The sequence below is a fragment of the Furipterus horrens genome, unplaced genomic scaffold (genome assembly GCF_987537825.1).
Source record: "Furipterus horrens unplaced genomic scaffold, mFurHor1.1.pri manual_scaffold_3, whole genome shotgun sequence".
Lineage (NCBI taxonomy): Eukaryota > Metazoa > Chordata > Mammalia > Chiroptera > Furipteridae > Furipterus > Furipterus horrens.
The window spans coordinates 65641872-65667263 of record NW_028327173.1 but is presented as its reverse complement, the minus strand read 5'-3'; the positions used below and the strand labels follow the sequence as shown (position 1 = coordinate 65667263).

The window sequence follows — 25392 nt, the reverse complement described above, 5'->3', positions numbered from 1 at the left end:
GCATTAGTTTTGACATCATGTGGAAGCTATTGGCAAAGGTCATCAAAAAGTCGTGACTGTTGGTTTGACCCACCCACAAGCTTGACAGGTACAACTGGGAGCTCCCACTCCCACCCCTGTGCTTGGATGTGTGCTCCACTTGCCTTCCCCGTGTTAGAAGCTGCCTGACGACAGCAGCCTTGAGACATAAATGTGGTGATGAAACTGTCTGGACTGCACATGACTAAGCCCAAATAAGGCCTCCAATCTGTCCCTGCCCTCCAGCATGGAGGCTGGTTTCAGAGTAGCTTCAAAGGAGGTTTCAACCCAACAGAAGCTTTTTAGAAATTCAGAATTATCAGGCTGCATGTTAGTCTTTCTGAATCAGAATGTGCATTTTAATCAGTGATTAATATACACATTGTAAGTTGAGAAGCACTCATCTAGAGTGCTGTGATGAAAAAGTAGTAGGTACAACTAATATCAAACCATGGGATCTAATGCAAATGACCAGACTTGGCTTGACAGTGAATCAAGAGAATAAAAAATGACTATGTTGTCCTACAAAGAATGCAAATTCTACATATTTTCAATGCCTTCACAGAAAGGGGTTAAATACAATCACAGACATAAATATATAAGAACAGAAAAGAATTAAGAAGTATCATAAAAGGTGGTACCACTTATTATTTGGCATAGTTATTTTAAAGCCAAGATGTTCTCTAAAGCAGAGGTATTTTCACGAGAGCCAAGTAAACTTCATTTTCTACTTAGAATAGCTGATTGAGACCTGTCTCCTGCCAATTCCTGTCTAGTAACTGAGTAAAGCCCATCTCAGAAACATACCCATGACTGAGCCTGCCTTATTCTTATTACTTAGTATTCTCATGCCTTATGATCTCAAATGTTTATCTGTTAACCTCCTTGTTCTAACTTTTTCCAATCTCTTAATTTTGAAAAAGCCTGTATCTACAGAAAAGTTGAGTGAATTGTACAGCCAATATCTGTACAGTCTTCACCAAGATTCATTCACTGTTAACATTTTTGCCACCTTTGTGTACATCTCTCTCTATAAACACCTAGATATACATTGACACACAGTTTTTCCTGAAACATTAGAAAGCTCGTAGCAGACACCTTTGGTCAAGGATCCAATCACAGATCATACATTACATTTGGTTTTCATGACTCCTTAGTCTTATCTAGTCTAGAGAAGACTATTCTACCCTTGACTGACTTTTTTTGGTCCTCATGACACTGACACTTTAGAAGAGTTCAGAATAGTTGTTCTGGAGAAAGTTCTGCAACACAGATTTGCCTGCTTCCTCAAGATGAGGTCCTAGTTAAAAATTTGGGTGAGAAGTATTTTTTGGTTAAACATTTTGGTGGAAATACCATATTCAGTAGTCCCTCTCTATATCACGGTTCACTTATCACGGCCTCACTGTATCACGGGATTTTAAAAAATATTATATTTAATTATTTACCACGTATTTTTCGCCATATCGCAGGATTTTGCAGTACTGTATACGCATGTTGTTAAAGTTACGTAGGTTTAAGAATGTAGAATATGTTTAAGAACATAAGTAGTGTTTATAAAAGTGTGGAAAAGGTTAATAAGGGAGTGGGAAAGGTTAATATGGGACTGGGAACGGTTTATAAGTGTGTGGGAAGGGTTTATAAAGCCTTAAAATATATATAAATACTAAAATAAATGTAAGGTTCCTACTTCGCAGATTTTCACCTATCGCGGGGGGTCTAGAACATAATACCCGCGATAAGTGAGGGAATACTGTACTGATGTTTCCTATGAACAGTCCTCATAGTTCCTGTGACTATGTTTTATGTTCCCAAGTAAATTATAAATAAGGTCCCTGAAAGATGTGGCATTGTTTTTATTTCTTTGTATTTCCCCAAAGTGTTCATATAATCTCTGTATATATTATATACTCAATAAATGAAAACTTAAAAGCAGAGTTGACAACTGTTTCTAAAGTAGCAGAATATACATAACTATTAGACATTGAATAGTTTTATACTAGACTAAATATTGGGCTTGGCCTCTAAAATTTTCGAGAGAAATAATTACACATGTAAACAGGTTAGCACAATGCCTAGTATGGTATGTACAAAACACACCTAGGAAGGGGCCAGGGCTAAGTGCAGACTGAACTGCTGAGGTAGGAAGGTGAGAGAGAGACAGTGGTCACCTATTATATCTCAAAATATTTTTATGAGTAAAGTGGGCTTTAAATGAAAGATTGAGACAATGACAGATTTAACAAAAATCTAATCTTTTAAGTCTCACTTCAGTCAGCTATTGATTAGAAACTGTTTCTCAGAAGAAAGAAGAGCAAAATAGGTCATTTAATTCCTATTTTGAATAATAAAGCAGTTGAGAACAAAAAAAATGGTATTAAAACCAAAGTATGAGAGGCAAAATTAGAAATATTTTCAAGGCATCTGGTATAATTTAGAAGTCTACATTGAAATGAAGTTTACTAGTTTGTGAAATTAAAATGCTATCTAATGTGTCATACAAAGGAGAGGGAATCAGATAACTGTGACTTATTTATAGAGCAAGAGACCAGGAAATAATTTAGATATGGTATATTAGCGAATATTTGGTATATAAGCCATTCCTAATTAAAAGCAGGTTCTCAACTACCAGCTGACATTTTGAAATATGTCAGCTAATAATATCCCTCTATTCTCCCCACACAAATATATTTTAAGTGTTGTTCATTATGTAATCCAATTGCTTTTAAGTAGAGTTTATGCTTCTCTTCTGCCAGTTTTTCCCCCCACTACGTATAACTAACAAGCTATTGAAAGAAAAACAGAAGCTTTATCTCATCCAAATGCAACTGGGAAAATGCACCACTACATGATGCCTATAAATGTCATATGTGGTAAGTTTCTGTAGATTTATATTTCCTAAAAAAATCATCAATGTCATTGTCAGACATCTTGTAGCTGCCAGAGAACTCTGTAATGCCGGACACAAAATAATTTTAAAAACTGAACAAGCAAACTAACTCTATCTTTCTAAAAAATATTACTACAGAAATTAACCTTATATGAGCATTAAGAAATGTTCCTTTTAAACCAAGATATATTCTGAAAAGCAATCATGCAAATAGATGCAAAATTTACCACATGCCGGATAAAAACTGATTATTTAGGACACTTGCCTTTGGATGTACAATGTTACATAATGAATAGTTTATATGACCCACTTAGCTAAATAAGCTCATGTTTCTTCTCATTTATAGATGAGTTATTTGGTTTGGCTGACAGATGTAGATTTTTGGTTCTATGAAAAAGAATAATTGAGGATACTGCAGAGAGCCAAGAATTATACGGGCAGATGATATCCCACATACTTTTGGCCTTTATAAACCGTCTCTAGCAAGAAAGTGAACTTTAACCTTGCGTATCAATGTTATCCTCTTACTTCAGACTAAAGATTATAGATACACTAAATAATGAGATAACGAAGTCAATTGTGCAATAATAATACAAGTTTAGCTGTTTTCAAATAAATACATTGTAACTATTTGAGTATCACAAATACCTTTCTAATAAGGCTACCCCAATAAGGTGTTTAATCCTAGGCAGTATTTGGAACAAAATAAACTAATGAGCAAAAGAGAACCAAAAGCATAGACTCATGGAATAGACTGACAGGTATAAGAGGGGAGGTGGGAACTGATTGAAAGAAGGTGAAGCGATCAGTCAAAGAACATATATGAAAGACCCATGGACATGGACAATGGTGAGGGGACTGATTATGGAAGTGGGGGGCGGGCTGGGTGGAGGGGGGGCAAAGGGAGAAAAGTGGGATAACTGTAATAGCATAAACAATAAAATAAAAAACAAAATCCTAGGGTAGTGTTTCAAATACTATCTTTTCTTCTCATGGAGCATAATACCCATTCTCTTCATTACGTGTAGAAATAACTTTATTTATTTATAATTATAGTTAGAACTCTAGGTGTGGATAAAATGTGTGTTACTACTGATAAATAAAAAACCTCCGCTGCCTTGCGGCATACCTCTTCAGGGGAAAGGCTAAGGGAGTAAACCCCGACAGAAAATCCGGAGCCGGAGTCCCTAAGGCGGTTTGACGTTGTAGTCAACACCGGCAACTCCTGCGGCGCACCTGAACCCAAGCTGTATTGACTCCGTCTTTCCCTTGGACCCTTCAGCTGCGAAGAGAGGGGGGGTCTGCTGCATGGGCAACAGCAGACCCTCCATATCACCCTGCCCAGGCTCTGTAGCTTCAGCTTCACTGGAGAGGACACTCCAGCGTCATCGCAAGATGTCGATTTAACACGGGAGGAGACAGATACCGTGTCACTCCCGAGTCGGACTGCACAACCATTCTCGGCGGTGCAGATAGACTCTTAAGAAGCTACACCATCGTCTCTCGAGACGGACGGCTGCCGACGACTGATAAAGAGGTGAATGAATTTCATTTCATGAGATAATTTCCTCCACTTTTCTTTTCATTTTTAAAGATTTTACTTATTCAGTTTTAGAGAGGAAGGGAGGAAGGGAAAGAGAAACAGTTATGTGGGGTTGCCTTTCACATGCCCCCAAACGGGGAGCTGGCCCGCAACTCAAGCATGAGCTCTAACTGGGAATCAAACTGGCGATCCTTTGGTTTGCAGGCCGGCGCTCAATCACACCAGCCAGGGCTCCTCCACTTTCCTTAAAACTGCTCCATAAAATTATCTATTTATCTAAAGTTTCTTAACTTAAAAGGCAAGATTATGTGGAAATATTAGCCATAATCCCTGTTTTACAGAAGTTTGTATCAAATATTTATATATAACCAGTAAAGATGAAATTCACAAAATTGAGCCACAAAGAATACAGGTATTAATTAAATAAAGATTTCTCTATCTTAAGATGAGACAATGTAATGTTTTTTATTGCAGAGTCTCTTGCTAATAATATATATTTTCAAAAGAATACCATACTGAAAAGCATCAATTTTCTCTTCAAAAATTCAAGCTATTAATTCATTTATTTCACAAATATTTCAATACATACTATATGCAAAGAAATGTAGCAAATACTGTGAAGAATTTAAAGTTATAAAAAAATTTGGTTGAGTCCTTCCCACAACAGACTTAAAATTCATTGGGATCAGCATACGTATTCCTTGAAATGCTCTGTCCCCTTGAGACATACAATTTGGGTGAGGGAGTGTTAGAAAACATGCATTCCTTAAGTGGTTTACCTGATCTTGTAGTGACATCACTGGATTATTTTTGGTAGTGTTGATGTGAAGAACATGGTATTTATTCTTTGCACACAGATCATAGGCAATATTGGTAAAAGAGGTGCTTGCAGTTTTGGGGACTCTGTTATAAATGATCACCATGTCCTCTTCCTCATCTAAAGGGGCATCTTGCCGAGGGCCATCCATTGTATGACGTTGCTCAATTTCTCGGACTTCATGTCTTGCGATAGCCCTTTCTACAAAGAAAAACAGATATAAACTCAGTTTTTAAAGAGACTGTAAGTTATAAAGCACTGAAAATAATTTCCTATACCTGGAATATAATGTTTCTTTTCAAGAATTAAGTAAGAGCAGTTGAAGAAATGTTTTGAGGACCAAACTACCTTTGAAGGACAATACATATGCATATAAAACAGAATAAAAGAATACCACAGTCCAGAGTTCTTCAGTGTACTTTAGAAGTCACTTTACAGTCTAATAGAATTTATAAAGCCTGAGCTAATCCTCATGCACACAAAGACAGATTATACTGAATACTGAATTTCACAGTAAGTAATGCACTTAGAAAATAGATCACGTAAAATTTAAGCAAAGATTTTGAAATTTATTACTTAGGGTTTAGTTATTACCTGGTTTATCAAAATGTAGCAGGGCCATGATTATAAATGCTGGTCTGATTTTAGGTAATAAAAGTAGAAACAACAACAACACAAAACTGCTTTCTTTCTGGAGTTGCATTATAGAGAAGTCCTTGCTATGTTTATTCCTTAAATCCCAAGTTCCTGTAATTCGAATCCCTGTCTACTACATAGTTTGAAAATTAGTTACAGTTTGCTTTCTACTACTCCCTATTTAATACACATTTTAGTTTCATATATTTTTTAGAAAAACAGAGCAAAAAAGAGAGAAGGAAGAAATGAAGAGAAAAAAATCTCTAATAAGACTGCAAATTTCTTTGCACAGAACAGCTGCTCACACATGCATGCACCTACTATCCCCAGACCTTTGTATAAGCTACTGCACCTGCCTGCCTGCCTTAAACACTCTTCCATTCTCTCTCTACCGCAAACGGCCAGATGAACTCTTCAACCTTCACATTCTATTTCATCATCACTTGCAAGGGAAGCATTATCTGCTCTCCCTAACTAGGCCAAATTACACACGAGCATCTGAGTGGGGGGTGGGGATGCAGGGACTGAGAAAAAATCAGAAAAAGCTCAGGGACATGAACAATGGTGTGGTGATTGCAGGGCGAGGGAGCTGAGGGAGGTGCAGGAGGGTACAGGGGGATAAACAGTAACGGAAGGAGACTTGACTTGGGGTGGTGAACAGACAGTGCAGTGTACAAATGATGTGTTGTGGAATTGTGTATCTGAAACCTGTATAATTTTACTAGTCACTGTCACTCCAATAAATTCAATGAAAAGAAAAAAATTACAAACGTGCACATATATATGCACAGTGTGCCTCATACTACATGTCTTGTATTTATCTTAACTGCAACTTTATGTATTGTTATTAGTGTCTGCCTGCCATAATGCCTATGATTTAATAAAGTAACATGAAAAGGCAATGTGCTATAATTACAGTAACAAGTTCAGGCTTCAAATATTGTTGAACCACAGATTTTAAAGTTTGGTCAGAAAATAAGGTACCATGCTACAAAAAGAATACTCTCTGAGCTGAGGATTCACATTCAGAAGACTTGAATTAAAGTTCCAGACCTGCTGCTTATTACCAGTGGGCTTTTCAAAACAGAAGAAGGGCCTATATTCTATATGCATATGCATACATATGTATCCTTGTTTTGCCTTCAGTTGGTTCGAAATGTAAGAAGAAAGATGAGCACACTGTTGGACTGCCAGAGGCATCAGATGTTACATAGGTAATTGGACATATAGGTTGAGAGTTGAGAATAATGGTTCAGGTAGAAGAAAGACATCTTGGAAAACCATTGTGAATGGATGAAATTGCCTAGATAATATAGAATATGTAGCATGGAAAGAGACCCTAGATCAGAATCTTAGGAAATATCAACATTTTAAGGGCAAGTAGAAAAAGACAATCCATAGAAAGAAGCTAGGAAGAAAAAGGAACAGGGCAGACTTTTCAGAAGCACATACCACATTTTAGAAAGCATAACATTTTTCAGATTGATTGTGTTTCCAAAATGAACCTATAAATGAAGGTAATGTACGATGCTATAAGCATTTACATAGAATTTGGAAGTTGTCTCAAATCAAACTGAGCAAGTGTTTATGAGAGCCTATTAATATCACTACATTAAATAATTTTAAAGAAATCTTATCTTCCAAACAACCTCAAACTATCATCATAGCCACAAACTATTATGGTATCCTTATGTCTACACACTCTCCTTTTTCTAGTCAGAGAAATAAAGCAGTGATATTGTCATTGAAGAGTGAGCTTTCTCTAGCAGCCCAGATATGCGTGAAATTGCCTTTAAAATTAAGATTCAACTACAATCAACAATGCTAAATTTTCTTTCACTAGTTTTTCTGAAATCAAATATTCAGAAAAGAAGATTTTATGTTATTTTACAAGTTGGTATCCATTTTACCTATATAAAACAGTGATTAAAGAAAAACTGCAATATTATTAGTTTTCATAATTACCCCTTTCACTTAAAAACTTCACATGCCCAATAATTGCTTTGAAAATTAGCTAATTAAAAATATTTTTTAAAGAAGTTATTTAGTATGTGGAATTTTTATTTTGTAGGGTGCTAAATAAACTCTAGCTAAACCATGAAACTAACACGTTTTCAAAATTAATCATTCTTGGTTCATTATGTGTATTAAATTATATAAACTGTATATTCACACAATTTTTAAAAATTTCTTAAATTATTAGAATATACAAATACAGCAATCAGTATATTCCTCATTCAAATAATAAACAAACAAGATTATTATCATAGTGCAATGTCTAAAGCTACATAAAAGCTAAAATTTTTGGAAATTTAGGAGAATTTTTGTTAATGATATATGTTTATAAAATCAAATATCAGTTAGTTGAACAATAACAGTAACTAGTGTTCATGGTAAACTACTCTTTTGTTCTGTGACAACACTTAAAACCACCAAGACTTTTTAATACGGCCATATTCTTTAGTATTCTAACTATCTGATAGTTCCAATATTTTTCCAAAGATGCTCTGCATCTAGTTAGTACAGTTTCTTCGGAGACTCCCAGATCAATATGGAAGCTTTATTACAGCATATTTGTAGTGTACTTAGAGAATGTTGGCAGTACATTTAAAATAGTTAAGGTGCATTTTGAAGTAATGTTTTTTAATGTTTGAGTAATGAATTATATAGACTCTGCTATGTAAGCTATTTCAGAACCACCACAAAATGTATAGCCTACAAATAACATGGGGTGCAGCCTAGAATCATGAACATCACACAGCATGTTCAAGTGGGATTTATTTTGGGAATGCAAGGTTAGTACAACATTTGTAAATCAGTAAATGAGATATAATACATAGAAAAAAGGGTAAAAACCACATGATCATATCAACAGATGCAGAAAAAGCAACTGATAAAATCAGCACCCATTTATAATTAAAATCAGCAGCAATATGGAAACAGTGGGAACATACACATACCTAAACATAATAATGGCTATATATCACAAACCCTCTGCCAGCATCATAGTCAACAGACAAAAACTACAAGCATTCCCTTAAGATCAGAAGCTAGACAGGATGTCTGCTATCACCTCTCTTATTCAACTTAGTACTGAAAGTCCTAGCCACAGCAATCAACAAGAAGAAGAAATAAAAGGCATCCAAATTGGAAAGCAAGAAGTAAAATTGTATTTATTTGCAGATGACCTGATATTGTACATAGAGAACCCTAAAGATTCTACCAAGAAACTACTAGAACTGATAAATGAATTCACTGAAGTGGCAGGATACAAAATTAATATCCAGAAATCAGTTGCATTTTATATGCCAATAATAAACTATCAGAAAAAGAAATTATGAAAACAATCCCATTTACAATTGCTTCAAAAAGAATAAAATACCTAGAATATATCCTAACTAAGGATATAAAAGACCTGTACTCAGAAAATTTTAAGACACTGAGGAAGGAAATTAAAGAAGATGCAAATAAGTGGAAGCACCTACCATGTTCATGGATAAAAAGAAATTAGCATCATTAAAATGTCCATACTACCCAAAGCAATCTATAGATTCAACGCACTTCCTATTATACCAATAACATATTTCACAAATCTATAACAAATATTTCAAAAATTTATATGGAACCACAAAAGGCCCCAAATAGCAACAGCAATCTTGAGAAAGAAGAAACAAGTTGGACAAATCATGCTACCTAATGTCAAACTGTACTATAAGGCCATAGTAATCAAAACAGCATGGTACTGGCATAAAAACAGACACATAGATCAATGGAACAGGATAGAGAGGCCAGAAATAAAACCACGCCTTTATAGTTAATTAATATTCAACAGAGGGAAGCAAGCACATACAATGGGCTAAAGATAGTTTATTCAATAAATGGTGTTAGAAGTGGACAGATACATGCAGAAAAATGAAACTAGACCTCTTCTTACGCCACACACAGAAGAAATTCAAAATGGATTAAAGACTTAAATGTTGGGCCTGAAACCATAAAAATCTTAGGGAAAAACATAGGCAGTAAAATCTTGGACATTGATCGTAAATATTTTTTCTGATATATCTCCTCAGGCAAGGTAAACAAAAGAAAAAATAAAACAAATGGGACTACATCAAACAAAAAAGTTTTTGCATGGCAAAGGAAACAATCAACAAAATAAAAAGAAACACACTGAATAGGAGAACATATTCACCAATACATCTGATATGGGGTTAATATCCAAAATTTATAAAGAACTTATAAAACTCAACAACAAAAACAAACAATGCAATTAAAAAATGGGCAAATGACCTGAATAGATACTTCTCCAAAGAAGACATACACACAGCCAATAAATATAAGATACTCAACGTAACTAATCATAGGAGAAATGCATATTAAAACCACAATGAGATATCACCTCACACCCGTCAAAATGGCCATCATCAATAAATCAACAAACAACAAGTGCTGGAGAGAATGTGGAGAAATGAGAACCCTTTTGCACTGTTGGTGGGAATGCAGACTGGTGCAGCCACTGTGGAAAACAGTATGGAGGTACCTCAAAAAATTAAAAATGGAATTGCCTTATGCCTTCTGAAGAAATGTGAAACACTAATATGAAAGAATATATGCACCACTATGTTCATTGCAGCATTATTTACAATAGCCAAGACTTAGAACCAACCCTAGTGTCCATCAGTAGATGAGTAGATAAAACAGCTATAGTACATTTACACAACAGAATATTACTTGACTATATAAAAAAAAAAAAAATGTTATCCTTTGGGACAGCATAGATGGACCTGGAGAACATTATGCTAAGTGAAACACGCCAATCAGAGAAAGATAATTAGCGTGATTTCCCTCATATATTGAATCCAATGAACAAACTGAACTAATAGGCAAAATAGAGACTCATAAATAGAAAGCAGGCTGACATCTCTAAGGTGGGGGTAGAGTGATCAAACAAAAGTAAAAAAAAAAAAAGAGAAAGGACTCATGAACATGGACAACAGTGTGGTGATTAGGGAGGAACTGGGTGGTGGTGGAAAAGGATATGAGGAGGTCAATAGTAATAGAAAAACTACAATAAAAAACAATGTAAAACATAAAACTTCAAAAAATACAAAATAAAATATTAAAAGTAACCCACAGGTACACAGAAAATAAAAAGCAGACAACAAAACAAAAACAACAACAACAAAAAAAGAACCAAGGAAAATTTTTTAAATACATTAAAGTGAATGAAAATGAAAATAAAAACAAAATTTATAGTATCCACCTAAGGCAAAACCAAGAAGGAAATTTACAGCACTATGGGTATACATCAGAAAAGAAAAATAGTCTCTAACCAACAACTTAAACTCCTACCTCAAAAACCTAGAAAAAGAAAAAAAAAAAATTCAAAGCAAGGAGAAATGGAATAGTAAAGAGCAAAAATCAATGAAAAGTATTTTTTAAAGAGGAAAAATTAATGAAACAAATAGCTGGTTCTTTGAAAAGGTCAATAAATTGACAAATCTTTAGCAAGACTGACAAAACAAACACAATTTACTAATTACCAGAAATGAGATGAGACATCATTAGAGATCCTGCACCCATCAAAAAAAAATAAGAAAATACTACAAACAATGGTACACACATATATTTGACAGCTTGATGAAATGGACTACTTCCTCAAAAAACATGAATACATCCAATATGACATTTATAATTTGAACAGCTCTACAAGGAAATCTAATTAATAATTTTAAAACTCTCAAAAAAGAATTCTCCAGGCATAGATGGTTCACTGGAGAATTCCACAAAATCTTTAAGGAAGAAGTAACGTGAATTCTATACAATTCATTACAGAAAATAGAAGAGGAAACACTATTCAATACATTTTATAAAGCTAATTATTACCCTGATACAAAGCCAAAGTCATGTCCAAAACAGAGAAACTACAGACCAATATCCCTCATGAATAAGGATATCAAAACTCCTTAACAAAAAATTTACCAAATAGAATTCAGTAATAAATAAAAAGAAGCACACACCATTACCAAGTAGGGTTCATTCCAGGGATGAAAAAAAGGTACAACATTATAAAATCAAATGATGTAATTTAGCATATTAATTGGCTAAAAAAAGAAAATAAATCACATGATCATATCAATCTACATAGAAAATGGATATTGAAAAACAATACATTTGTAATAACATCTCTTAGAAAAATAAGAATAGAGGGGAACTTCCTCTACAAAAATACTGCCATTACACTTCATGGTGAAAGACAAAGTTTTCCTCCTAAAATCAGAAACAAGTCATGATGTACAGTCTCATTACTCTTATGTAACATAATGCTGGAAGTTCCAACTAGCAAATTAAAGCTGGTAACAATAATCTTGCGTTGTTTTGTATCGTTACATGCTGTACAGGTTTGTAGCCTAGGAGCAACAGGCTATACCATATATCCTATAACGACTTATTTCTCAGAATGCATCCATGCATTGTCAAGCAGTGCATGACTGTGTAATCATTATCTCATGTTCTGATTCTTAAAACAACCCTAAGAAGCACTATATTATGAGGAAAGGGAATACTGATGTCAGGATACCATCCCAGGTCACTTGGATTCCAGAGCCTGTACTCCATTGTACTGGTAGATTGAGATTCAGTCCGTTCCTCTGATAGGAAGGAGAAGAGCCCCACAGTTAAACACAGCATGACAGTATTATAGAAGTAAATATATATACACATATATATATGCAAATACCTGTTTTTTAAAATATATTCTAGTTAGAAATCATAGGTGAGCTGGCTTTAAGACTTCACCCTTTACAGGTCTCAGTCACTTGAAATGAATACACGTACTCTCATAGAACATGGAGAGTCCACCGAATATGCTTTTTCCTTTTCTTAAGTTATACCAAGATATTACATCTCAAAATATCCCTTACCTTTCTATAAACTTCTCAAGTGATTTATTCCTATTTTCAATTTTCATCTTGTACAAAAATCAAACAAATGCCACTCTAATAAATGCCATAAGAGAAGAACAAAATATTTATTGATTCAAGAATTGAAGGGGAACTTCTAGAGAAAGATACACTGAATAAGTTGAGACCTAAAAGGATGAGGTCACATTTCAAAATAGAGATGGGTCATGGGAGACGGCATGAAAGCCTACGGAGTGGTAAAGGTTGATAAATAAAAAAATACTAGTATAATTTGATAATAAAATTATTTAACTATAGTAGTGTGAAACAGCTAAAAATAACCTATGACAGTTTTAGGCTATACTGATAAACATATAATTATCATAGTAACAACTGCTCCACATATTGGACCTTTACTATGGGCCAGAAAAATGCTTTGTTTTTAAATCTACATTATTTCATTTGATTTTTTACAACAACAATATACCTATTACCTATAAGATAATATGGATATTTAGACTCTGTTCAGAATCCAAACCCTTAATCTGATACCAAAGCCTATATTCCTAACCCAGCAGAGTAATTACTGTCTTAAATCACAGGAAGGCACAATTCCTAAGAAACCTGTATTCAATCACACAAGGATATTTATGTATCATTTCAGGCACACATGAAAAAAAGAATACATCAAAATGGGAATAAAAGCTATAACTTAAGAGGACTTAGCAAACAGACCCTGCTCCATCTGCCCAAAGAAGCTGCGCCAGCTGACCTTCCACTCAAGGAGGAAGGCAGAACCATGCCACACAAAGTATTTCAAAAAACTCAATGCACTTAGAGAAATTCCATAAAAGTTATATGCCTGAAACTGGTAAAAAATAGTATTTAATGTAAACTGTAATTGAAAAAAAATAAAAGAAAAGAAAGTCCTCTAATTTCATTGACTTTTTTATAGCTTGTCTCCAAATTCCTATCTAATCAATCACTCATTTTTTTAAAAAGTTTAAAAGCATTTTGAAATATTTAAAAAGTTATTGTGAAAAGCAGGCATCCTTTCTGCAGTATTTCTAGAAGACAAGATAAACTGTTGGTCAGGAAAGAATGGGCTTTCAAATAATTAGGCATGTAAAGTAAAGACAAATGTAGTTTAGGGCAAAGTAAGCTATCAGTCTCTAGAGATACTCAGATAAAGGCTCCATAAGGACTCGCCCCAAAGGGTGATGAAAAAGTTTCTGGATTGATGAGAGCTGAAAACAAGGGACTTCGGTGGTCCATTTCCACTAAATAAATTTCATAAAACTATGATATCATTTCCTCCTCTACAGTATAGATCACCCAATCACCACCATGCTCCAAAAAAAAAAAAAAAAAAAAAAAGGAAAAAGCAGAAATAAAGACAGAAGCAGGCCAGTGACAACTGAGCAAGAGGGAGCAGAACACTGAACACTTTCCCATAATTTTATTTTATTCAGTAACACCCAGACGTATCTTTGTCTACTTTGAGAAAGACAAAGACAAAGAATTTATCTCCTGTGATTACTGTAAAAATACAAATCAAGAGCAGTCATACTATACTATGTCACTTTGAGTAATAAATATTTTGTAATAATTTATAACCAAGTTCTTCACACCAGATTCATTAAATAATTCCATAAACACTTACTGAGAGTTTATTAAGTTATAAGTATTCCACCAGGTCATAGAGACAAACCTACTCTTGGAGAGTTTGGTGGCTTATCAGAATAAGTTTATACAAGATGCAATCAAAGTCCCCAAAAAAGGATGGCTAGGAAAGGACTCATAGGAGAGGTGACGGAGACAGATGAGAAAGTACCTTCTGAGCAGAAAAAGAAAGGCATTGCAGGCAGAGGGAAAAGCATGAGCAATGTCCCTGGATGCGTACTACTGCACAGTACGTTTCGGCCCTAAAAAGGGTTCTTTTTTTCTTTTCCCAAATCATGTAGTTTCATTTTTTAAATAAAATTTACTGGGGTGAAAGTGGTTCTTGATAAGCTTAGAATATGGGAGAAGGGTGTAAGGGCAAGGTGAAACATGCAGTAGACAAGAGAAAAGGCCAGATCACAGTGTCTTAATCACCACACTGAGAATACGAATTGTATCCTATAAATCGGCAGTTCTCAAACTTACTCATCTCAAAACCTCTTCTATGCTTAAAAGCTGAGGACTCCAAAGAGCTTTTGTTTCTTTGGGTTGTATCTATCAATATCATATTAGAAATAAAAATGATAAAACTTTAAATATATTTAATCCGTTTAAAAATAATATAATAAAGCATGTTAGCATAAATGACATGTTTTGTGAAAATATTTTTCCAAAACAAAAAAATACTAAAGAGTGACATATTTTTACATTAAAAAAAAAAATCTGGCTTAATGGAAAATAACTGTATTCTCATACTTGCTTCTCCATTCAAAATGTTACCATATATTATTTGGATTAGTCTATGAAGAATATTGGATTCATACAAATGCACAGTTGGAAAAAGGAATATTTTAATAACTTTTGCAAGTAATTGAAAATATTCTTTTTTCAACAAGTGTCAGCTTCTTAAGGTTATTTGCAATGTGATATAAAATCATATTAATAAACTTTTCCTACATTTTTTATTGATCTACCTTGTACTGTCATTTGGAAAATACTGGGTCATGGAGTTATGCAGATCCTCCAAATGTGAATAATTTAAATTATATTATTTTTAAAAAAAACGCACATTCATTATATTACCACCAATCTCATCAGAAAAATCTTAAGTATTGGGAAGCTGTCATGCTCATAGTGACTGATACACATTTTCTCAAGTTTTATAACTGGCAACAAATACTGGCAAGTACTTTTCCTTAAAGTGACAAGTTCACTCTGTTCATTTCTCAGAAAATAACTGCCAAATACCAACGTCTGAATAAACACAGTTTGTCTGTTGGTTGTTCTTTCAAGGAAAAGCAGTGTTGTATGAAGAAAGTGGCTTGCTGAGCTTGAAAATCAAACAACACAAACAGTGCTTTTCTCAAAACAACTATCGTACTTAGATATACAGAAATGCTTGGTGTATTTTCCACTTTGTCACAGAATATTAAAAGATTCAATAAAGTTTAACATTTTGACTGCTTTATAAAGGACATTCTTACATGAAAATGGCTTTTTATGGGGGCAGGTGGGTAACTATGAGTGCAAGAGGGTAAAGAATACAATGATTACTAGTACAATTTGGTATCACCATTGCTTTTGAAATGAGTGCAAATGTCAACTTGAAATAGGCAAGTAACACCTTAGTATTATGAAAATTATTGTGAAGTACTGTGAACCCCCTGAATGGGTCTTGAGGACCCCTGAGATTCATGAAATACACTTTAGAACATCTTCTATAACCAACTGTTTGAAGAATTTTAAGGGGCCCATGTAGGACTTCCAAAATGTAAGACTACAAGGCATCATTTCATAGATATCCCTTAGAGTTGAATATTAATGTCCTGAAGATACAATGAGGATTAAGACCTAAAGGCAACTGCAGTAAGGATGGGTACACGTAGGAGGTAAATAAATGAAAAAGAAAATAAGTAAATGGAATAGAAGCTTAGATGAAAAAGTAGATGAGGGAATTGGAAGGGGTTAAGGTGTTGTCTCTAAGGTTCTGTTCCAAGGAAAAGGAAGGAGCCGTTTACTGAGTGTGAAAATTAGGGACTGGAGGAAGAACAACTGGGGGAAAAGAAGGGAATTCAGGATATTTGGAAATCTACACTGAAGTTCAAACTGAGAAATAAAATATGTAGGTGGTCTGCTGAAGCATCTATTTTCATAAAGGCTTTTATTTCAAACTTACTGGTCTGGAATATAGGGTAGAAAAGGCACAAGAGCAGAAAAGATGTGGACTGTAAAGTACAATATGGCAACTGTTCCTTCCCAGCCTCATGGATAGCCATATACCCATCTGTTTTGAGTTTTTGGAGAAAGGGCATGCAGGATCATAAGAGAACTCTCTCAATGAAGGGCTCCGTAATACACAGGGACACTACTTAAGTTAGGGAAATATTAGCTACTAGAATAAGTAAAATTTCAATTGTTTACTACAACAGAAGTTCAGTTCTTGTTCAAGTAGCAATGTGCGTGTTCCTGATTGGTAAGTGGCCTTTTACACAATAATTCAAAGATTCAGGCTCCTTCCTTTTTGTGACTAACGTTTCCCCCAGGACCTCAAGACTTCTGCATCCCGTTAGCAGACATAGGAAGGCAGAGTGGAGAAAACACAATAGTTTCTTTTTTAATAGTTTTTTTTTTCTAATTTTTTAAATTGTTTTTCTATTACAGTTGTCCCATTTATTCCCCACTGCTTACCCCCACCGCACCCACCCCACCCACCCCTTCTCCTACAGTCAATCCCCACCCTGTTGTCCATGTCTATGGGTCATTTATACATGTTCCTTGACTAGACTTTTCCCCTCTTCTTACCCTCCTTCTCTTCCTCTCCCCTTCCCCCACAATAGTTTCTTAATTATGTTGTCAAACACTGGTCATATGGCTACACAGGGGTAATTATTAAGAAATTTAGTCTTTGGGTGGGCAGTTACTTCATAATAATAACTACATAATATGAAAAGACAAGTATAAATAGTTGGTGTATATACAGCCATCTCTTCACATAGGCACACAAAGCAGATGGGGTATATGGGGGTTCTAATACTTTTTGACACTTTCTCTTGGAGCAGCAGCAGAGACAATACTTAATTGGTGATGGTTGCCCAGTTGACAAAAATGTGACCAAGCAGAAGCTTGGAGGTAGAGAGGATTCTGCTTTTTCTTTTTTTAAAAACACATGTGACACATTTCTGGAAAATTCCCAAAAATATCAGAATGGCATTTTAATTGAGAATGAGGTCCTGGGTGAACATCTAGCGTCAAGACAAGTGAAAAATAGGCTATTACATAACTCTGATTCCACCATTACATAATTCTAATCCCATACATATTTACAGGGTTAGTGCAAGACAAACTTGAATTATCAGTTTTTTTTTACTTGGTGAGTTTTAGGTGCCCATGGAACATCCAGGTAGTAATATGCAGGGTGCTAAAGACATATCCCAGGAGGAAGTTCAGAACTAAAGATAGAAATTTAGGAGTCACACCACAAAGGCAGCAGCTGATGTCAAACAAATGAATGAGATCATGAAGGCAAAGTATAGAATTAAAAATAAAGAACATCAAAGCAGACTTTTGATCTTTGATCTCTTCACCACACTACCTAATTATAACACATGTGTAATATACGCAAAAACAATCCTGCAAAATCATGTGCTTACCTACTGATAAATATTTTGTGTTCTTGACCACACTGTCCACTTTAAGTATCTATCTTTAGCACACTTCAACATATAAAGCAGTTGAGACACAGATCCTTGCTTCACATTTTATTAATATGCCTTTGGAATGCCTTTTTGAGGATTTGATGAGTTTTCTAATTCACAAAACACATATTTGAGTATTACTACTATAGAATGCATTTCATTAAAATAAATCTATGCTAGGATTTTTTTAAGTAGAACTAAAAATACGATAATGTTGAAGATGTGAAGAAGGTGGAAAGTAAATTATTCATGGAAGAGAAAATTTGTTTTTCTTAAAATGAAAACACTGGAGGAAAAGTACAATGAGGGACTAATTATATGGAAGTTTTGTAATCCAGCTAAAATATTAATTTTTATAGTTAACTGGCAAGAAGATTCAGAAATTTCCTCAACTTTTAGCATAAGTCCAAACTGCTATTAAAATAGATGCACTTTGATTGTTGAAATAAATAGCATGCCAAGAAGATTAAAGGATTTTCAAAGTCTAGAGTGAAATGCCAATACTGTCTACAAAGCTGAATTATTTTCACACTTCAACAACTGCACCTGGTGCTCCATTGACTAGTAAGTAAAAAAGAATAAGGAGTAACTAGGACTTAACTCCAGCTGGGTTTGGAGATCATTAACTAAAACCTAAAGCAGCAGCTGTTTGAAAATTAGAATTAGCAGTGCTGAAAATCTGCCATTATTTCACTAGAGCTTGAAATGCATCATATTCTAGAGCAGTGGTTTTCAACTTGAGTATGCATCAGAATGACTTGCAGGATTTGTTAAAATACAGACTCCAGCCCTCACACTTTCTCCAGTTTCACTGGGTGGTATAATTCATTTACTCTTTTTTTTTTAATCCCCATCTGAGGATTCGTTTGTTGATTTTAGAGAGGAAAGAAGAGGGAGAGAGAAAGCAAAAAGGGAGAGAGAAACATTGATCGACTGTCTCCCATTCTCATCCTGACCGGGGATTAAATCCACCCCCCAGGTAGGTGCCCAAACCGGAATCAAACCCACAGCCTGTTGTACAAGATGACGCTCCTACCAACTGAGCAACCAGGCCAGGACAATGGTTCATTTATTCTTAATGAGCAAATATCAATTTTTGTCATTATAAATAAAGATTTAAAATTTTAAATAATTTTAGGAGATCCTATCAAGTAACCTTGTTTCTAAATTTTAATTGTCCTTAAAAACCACTTTGTTTTGTCCCAACTGGTGTGGCTCAGTTGGTTGGGCACTGTGTGGCAAAGTGAAAGGTCGCCAGTTCAATTTCTGGTCAGGGCACATGTCTGGGTTATGGGTTCAGGCCCTGGTCAGGTCACATAAGAGGGGCAAATCTATCAATATTTCTCTTTTCCATTGATATTTCTCTCCCTTTTTCTCTCTTCCTTCCCCTCTCTCTAAAAATAAGTAAAATCTTAAACAAACTGGGACTCCATTGGGAATTAAAATGGCCTCTGAAGATGAGAAATTATGCTCCAGAGTATATTTCAAAATATGTTATAGATGAACTGCAGGTTCATAAACCAGAGTTAACAAAAATGTATTAGGTTCCAGTGTTGCTCTAGTATGCTTTGTAATGGCTCCTACTGGGACAGTTTTTAGGCCACCCAGACTTATAAATTTGAGTCTTGAGGGCTGAGAGACTTGGGAGTCTCCCGTGGAAGACTTGGGAAGTCTTAAGACTTTGGAGTTCTTGGGAATGCAAGGCTGGTTTAACATTCAAAAGTCAATGCAATTTATCATATTAATAAGCTTAAAACAAACAAAAAAGCATACAATCATCTTAATACTTGCAAAGAAAGCATTTGACAAAAGCCATTTCCATTCACAATAAAAATCTCAGCAAACTAGTAACAGAACTTCCTCAAACTGTAAGGGAATATCTGAAAAATCTACAACTAACATCAAAGATTGTATCTTTTCACCCTAAGATTGGAAGGAAAAAATGTCTACTCTCACCACTGTTATGCTGAGTTAAATAAGCCAGACCCCACCTCCCCCACCAAAAAGCATACATTCTACAAAAATATATACAGTAATAAGTAACAAAATTGCTAGTTTCATGAAGTTCACCTTTTGGTTAACTGTTTGTTCCCAAACTGGTTTATACTAGTTATGTTTAATACTGTAAATGTACAAGTAAATTATATGTGAGTACAAAAACTTAAAAGGACTGTTGAAAATCAAATTGGATACTCTGGGAAGACTCAGTAAAAATTGGTCTTGAATCAGATATTGACAAAACAATTGCAAAAGACTTGAGGGAAAAATGTGAAGATCTAGACCAGTGGTTCTCAACCTTCCTAATGCTGCGACCCTTTTTAATACAGTTCCTCGTGTTGTGGTGACCCCCAACCATAACTAAAGCATAGTGATTAATCACAAAAACAATATGTAATTATATATATGTTTTCCGATGGTCTTAGGTGACCCTGTGAAAGGGTCGTTCGACCCCCAAAGGAGTCACGACCCATAGGTTGAGAACCGCTGATCTAGACTGTTTTGTAAAGGTCTTAAATCTTTTTATTACATCTTATAGAGGCCCAAAGTGGAAAATATAGACTAAGTATTGTAGGTGTGCTTTATAAAACAAAAATAATGCAAAACCCCTATAAACAGACCCATACTCAAAGAAAAATATGCTTTTATATTTTTGATGTATATGAATAAGTGCACATGTATATTCTGACTTAAAATCCCCACATGCATCAAACAACAAAATAGGGGCTTAATCCCATTGAATTAAAAGGGTTCCTAAGGTCTTTTGAATTCATTTTTTTTTCCTACTGTAAAAGCTAATACACTCCTGAAAAAAGATGGATTTAATCATAACATATAAACAACTATTGTGTCTTGTCTTTTCCCCATAACTTTACAGACATGCTAGTTCTCCCACATTATTGAAAACATTGTTATTTCAAACAGTTGCATCTAATACAGCCCTTTAAAATTAAAGAAACTACATACATACATACATATTGATGTCTATACTGAGGTACAAAGAGAATCATTCATTTCTCACACTGAAAAGTAGGAATTGAAGCTAATATGGATTGAGAAAAGCTAAAAACTGAATTCCTGCTAAAGACACCGTAAATAATTGCTACTTTTCATTTTTTAAAAAAAGACCTGACATATTATTTCTCCCCTTTATTTTCATTTATTACCTCTGTATTCAAATCAATAATAGCAGCTACTAAGAAGACACTAAAACAGCCAGACAACTGCTAACTCAAAAAACCTGTGGCAATTATCAAAGCACTTCCTACTTCAAAGGAAAACAGTAAAAATAATTACTTATGTGGAGTTTTTAAAAGGAGTTTCAAAAACTTCCCTCACTTATGTGTTAAGACAGAAAGATATCCTGACATTTCATGCCTGGTGTCTAGCTTCTACTTTCCTATGTTTGCATTCTATGGAATCAATAAAGTAAATATAATAAGATGACAGAAATAGCAACTGTATCAACTAGAAAGCTAAGAACAAGTAGAGATGTAATGTCCAAAAATGTGGGTACTGACTGTAATTGATATTTAATGGACTCTTATCTTCTTATTTTATAGTTCTATGTAACAAAAGTAATGTCACGTTTCTAAATTATATGACTGAATAGTGCTATGATTCAATACTATAGAACCCTTCTCCTGGGAAGTGTTTTGGTCTGTTGATTATTTACCAAAGATTTGTTCTAAGCCCAACTTTCAATGGCTCTACATAAATTTTAAAGCATTTCACCTTAATTGCTCTGAAATTCAGAATACAGGGCACTTTCAGTTATCTTCCAAATTTTCTAAAATAAATATTATTTTTGGAACCCAAAGAAAATTTATTCTCACAGAATATATTAAGGCACAAATACAGTCATCCAGATAAAATACAAAAATGTATTTCTATATATGCATTTTGTGGCTACATATACACATTTGTAGTTAGATACCAAAGCTAATAAAAGAAAAAGATGATGCATTTAGTAAAGTCTTATTTTAGAATCATTATTAATGCACATAAAATCATACACATCTTTTTTTCAACATGAAAGATATCATTTTGGTTCCAAATGACCATACTTGTAGCAGAGCACAGACTAACCATGCAAAATATAAGACAGGACAATAAACGCAGTCTTTATTTACTTTCACTTCTGTCTACATTAGAATGTAGTTAACACCAAATCTCCATTAGCTGATTTTTCAAGAGAGGGGGGGAAAAAAATCCAGTAACCGTTATGCTTTACAATAAATCTAGAATAAAATGTTTTGTTGGTTATTAAATCAGTTACATAAAGTAAAAAGGTACCTCAAACAGGTTTATTTGGTCTCTAAAACTGTTCAATCTAAAGGCTTAATTTAGAGCCACCTATAAAATAACCCTATAGGTTATAGATAATGCTCACCTTAAAAGTTTAACAGTTCTTAAACTTATAAAATTGCTTACTGTCTATCCAAAATTATCAATGGGAAACAGAATTAAGTCTAAGGTTATAGATCTAGGTTACTACTCCTCCCATCAGCCCCTCTCCCCACAAAATAGAACTTAAAATATTATGAAGATCTTGCCTTTCTAATATCACTTCTTTGAGTTGTAGCATATTTTGAGTTAGAAGGCACAATTAATAGAATGGTGTTCTATATGGAAAGATTTGTTATATGCATCCCCTTACCCAAATGTGTCTGTTATTTATAGGCAAAATCTAATCTTGAAAGGGTGAAAAAGAGAAAGAACAGAAAATCATGGCTCTTATTCACCTTCATTTTAATGGCCACCATAAAGAGAGCTGGGTTTTAGACATGCTTTTGGTAGGCATGCAGCCATTTAACTTTTTCATATTGTCTAATGCTTTTTTTTTTTAAGTCTGAGAAGGAAACTCTTATGAATCATACACTTTTCACAGTATTTCATTTAACATATACCTAACATACAGTATTACAAAATACAGCCAAATATAATCTATTTAATAATGACTATGGAAATACATGATCTCCAATGATACATTTATCATCTTGACAAACATTAGCACAACAAATATTAGTCACAGGGTCACACTCAGGATCCTCATCTGTAAAATATGAATAACATCAAACTTGCAAGGTTATTAAGAGACTTATTTTATAAAAGTATATAAATGAAAAATACATTAATAGGTGCATAAAAATTAATAAATATCACGACCTTACACTACAAGTGAAAAACCAACTCAAGAAGTCACTTGCAAACATATCATGAGAGTATCTTTCATGGTATGTAGGGAGGTCAAAAAAATATTCTGGGCCATGGAACTATGGAACTCATCTATGTTGTATTTCTAAAAGAAAAAACTGATTTGGAATAGGGCTCATCTATTTTCCCAGAGTACCTGAATGAAAAGTCTGATCCTAACAGACAATAAGCCTTCCAAGGAAAGTCATATTTTTAAAAATTGTTAGAAAACTTCTAATACCAATAGCTCAGTGCCATTCTCGAAAGTTGTTCATGAAGTATATGTCTCCTATTGCTGCTATGACAAATTATTATCACAAACTTAATGGCTCATAAGTACATAAATTTATCTTCTAGTTCTGGACATTAGAAATCCTAAAGTCAATGTTGCATTACTTCTGGAGGCTCTTATTCATCTTCTTTTGTAAAGATTATGACACTAACTTTTTGATCAAATTTTTAATAAACTCTTTTTTAAATTGATTTGAGAGGGAAGGAGGGAAACATTGATTTGTTCTTCCACTTATTTGTGCATTCATTGGTAGCTTCTTATATGTACCCTGACAAGGGATGGAACCACAACCTTGGCATATTGTATAAGGAGGATGACGCTCTAACGGACTGAGTTACTTATCCAGGGCCAATTTTTAATAATCTTTTTTTTTTTTTTTTACTAGGCAAAGAACTTTATTAATCTTGGTTTCAAACTTTATTCCCAGGCTTCTTCAGCTTAATTTGCTGCAAAGAATGATTTGTGTATAAGCAAAAACTGAAAAGAGCTGCAGTGTCCAAGGGGCTAGGGCTTAAAAATATTAAGAGATCTAGATTTTATCAGATCCATAAACAAAATTTGAAAAAGCAGTCATATTATAAAATAGCAGCTCCCAGTAACTTCTTCAAGTTTATCTTCTTCAGAAGTTGACTCAATTCAGTTTGCTTCATTCTTGGAAGCCTCATCAAAATTCTCCACAAGATCTGGAACTTCATCATCATCATCCTCTCCTGTAGCAAGTGGTGCTTTTCCATCCACAGATTGTTTGGGCAGAGCTTCAGCTAGTCTCCTTAAACTGGTCAGACTGTCTGCACCAAGCTGATTTAAGATGTTGGGCAGCATTTCTGTCAGCTGCTTTGTCTCAGCGTGGCCTGTAACGGTGAACGTGTTCGCTGCCAGAGATGCCTGAACTTTAGGGTTGTTAAAGTGGATCACTGTTCCTTGGTTTGTGAACATATTTACCTCTTCAATGCCAGAGATGTTGTTTACCCCCAACTTCTTTAAGGAGAACTGAAGTTTTTTATCATCTGCTGTAGCTGTTCTGTGAACCACGTTCTTCTTCCTACGAGCAGTACCTTTCCCACCAATGCGCACTTGTGCCTGCAGTTTGGCAAGTTTCTCTTGGTTCATGATAGTTTCTTTCATCTTGTTGGAGAGAAAACGGGGCCGTGCGGGGGACTAGGGTTGGTGCTCAGGGGGGTCTTTGGCAGACCAGCTGAAAATAAGCGCACACACGCGGGGACGCAAGATCTAATAATCTTTTAAAAGGAAAGCTTAATACAAATACTTAGTAAAACTGCAATTGTTTCTCAACTGATAGACTTGAAAAGTTTTTTAATCTTTAAGATTCTTACAAAATGAGATTTTGATTTCTTAAAGCTCATTCTACTAGCCTGACACAACACAGCTGCATTTTTGAAAATATAGTTCATTAAGTGGTCACACTTATTAGCATATTTACAACTCAAGGATAACTTTAGTAAATAATTTGAAATCTTATAATGAATAAAATTATAACAGCTTGAAGAATAAAATTATCAATCCTTTACTATTTTCCGCCCTCAGGATTTGGGAAAACCATATGGAATAGTTACCCTGGAGGCCACAGATTACAAAAATTAAAGGGGGAAAAAAAACCCAACTGCTCTAAAATTGTATTGAATATTAGTTATTTTCGTGTAATACTAATATCTTCAATTTAAAAGAGGTTACATTTTCATCTGTCATAAAATAATTACCATGATCTTCACTGGTATCTCATTAA

General features: G+C 34.4%; 1 protein-coding gene and 1 pseudogene across 2 annotated transcripts in view; both read right to left on the bottom strand.

Annotated features, from left to right (window-relative positions):
* The window catches only part of HS2ST1 (heparan sulfate 2-O-sulfotransferase 1), a 158842-nt gene that overhangs the window by 32647 nt on the left and 100803 nt on the right, over nucleotides 1–25392 (bottom strand). For both annotated transcript variants that reach the window (XM_090269690.1, XM_090269691.1), the window contains exon 2: nucleotides 5231–5469. In XM_090269690.1, the coding sequence (XP_090125816.1) occupies nucleotides 5231–5469 (239 nt within the window). The remainder of the gene's footprint in view (nucleotides 1–5230; nucleotides 5470–25392) is intronic.
* Nucleotides 24178–24788, bottom strand: LOC150015215 (transcription factor BTF3 pseudogene; annotated as a pseudogene).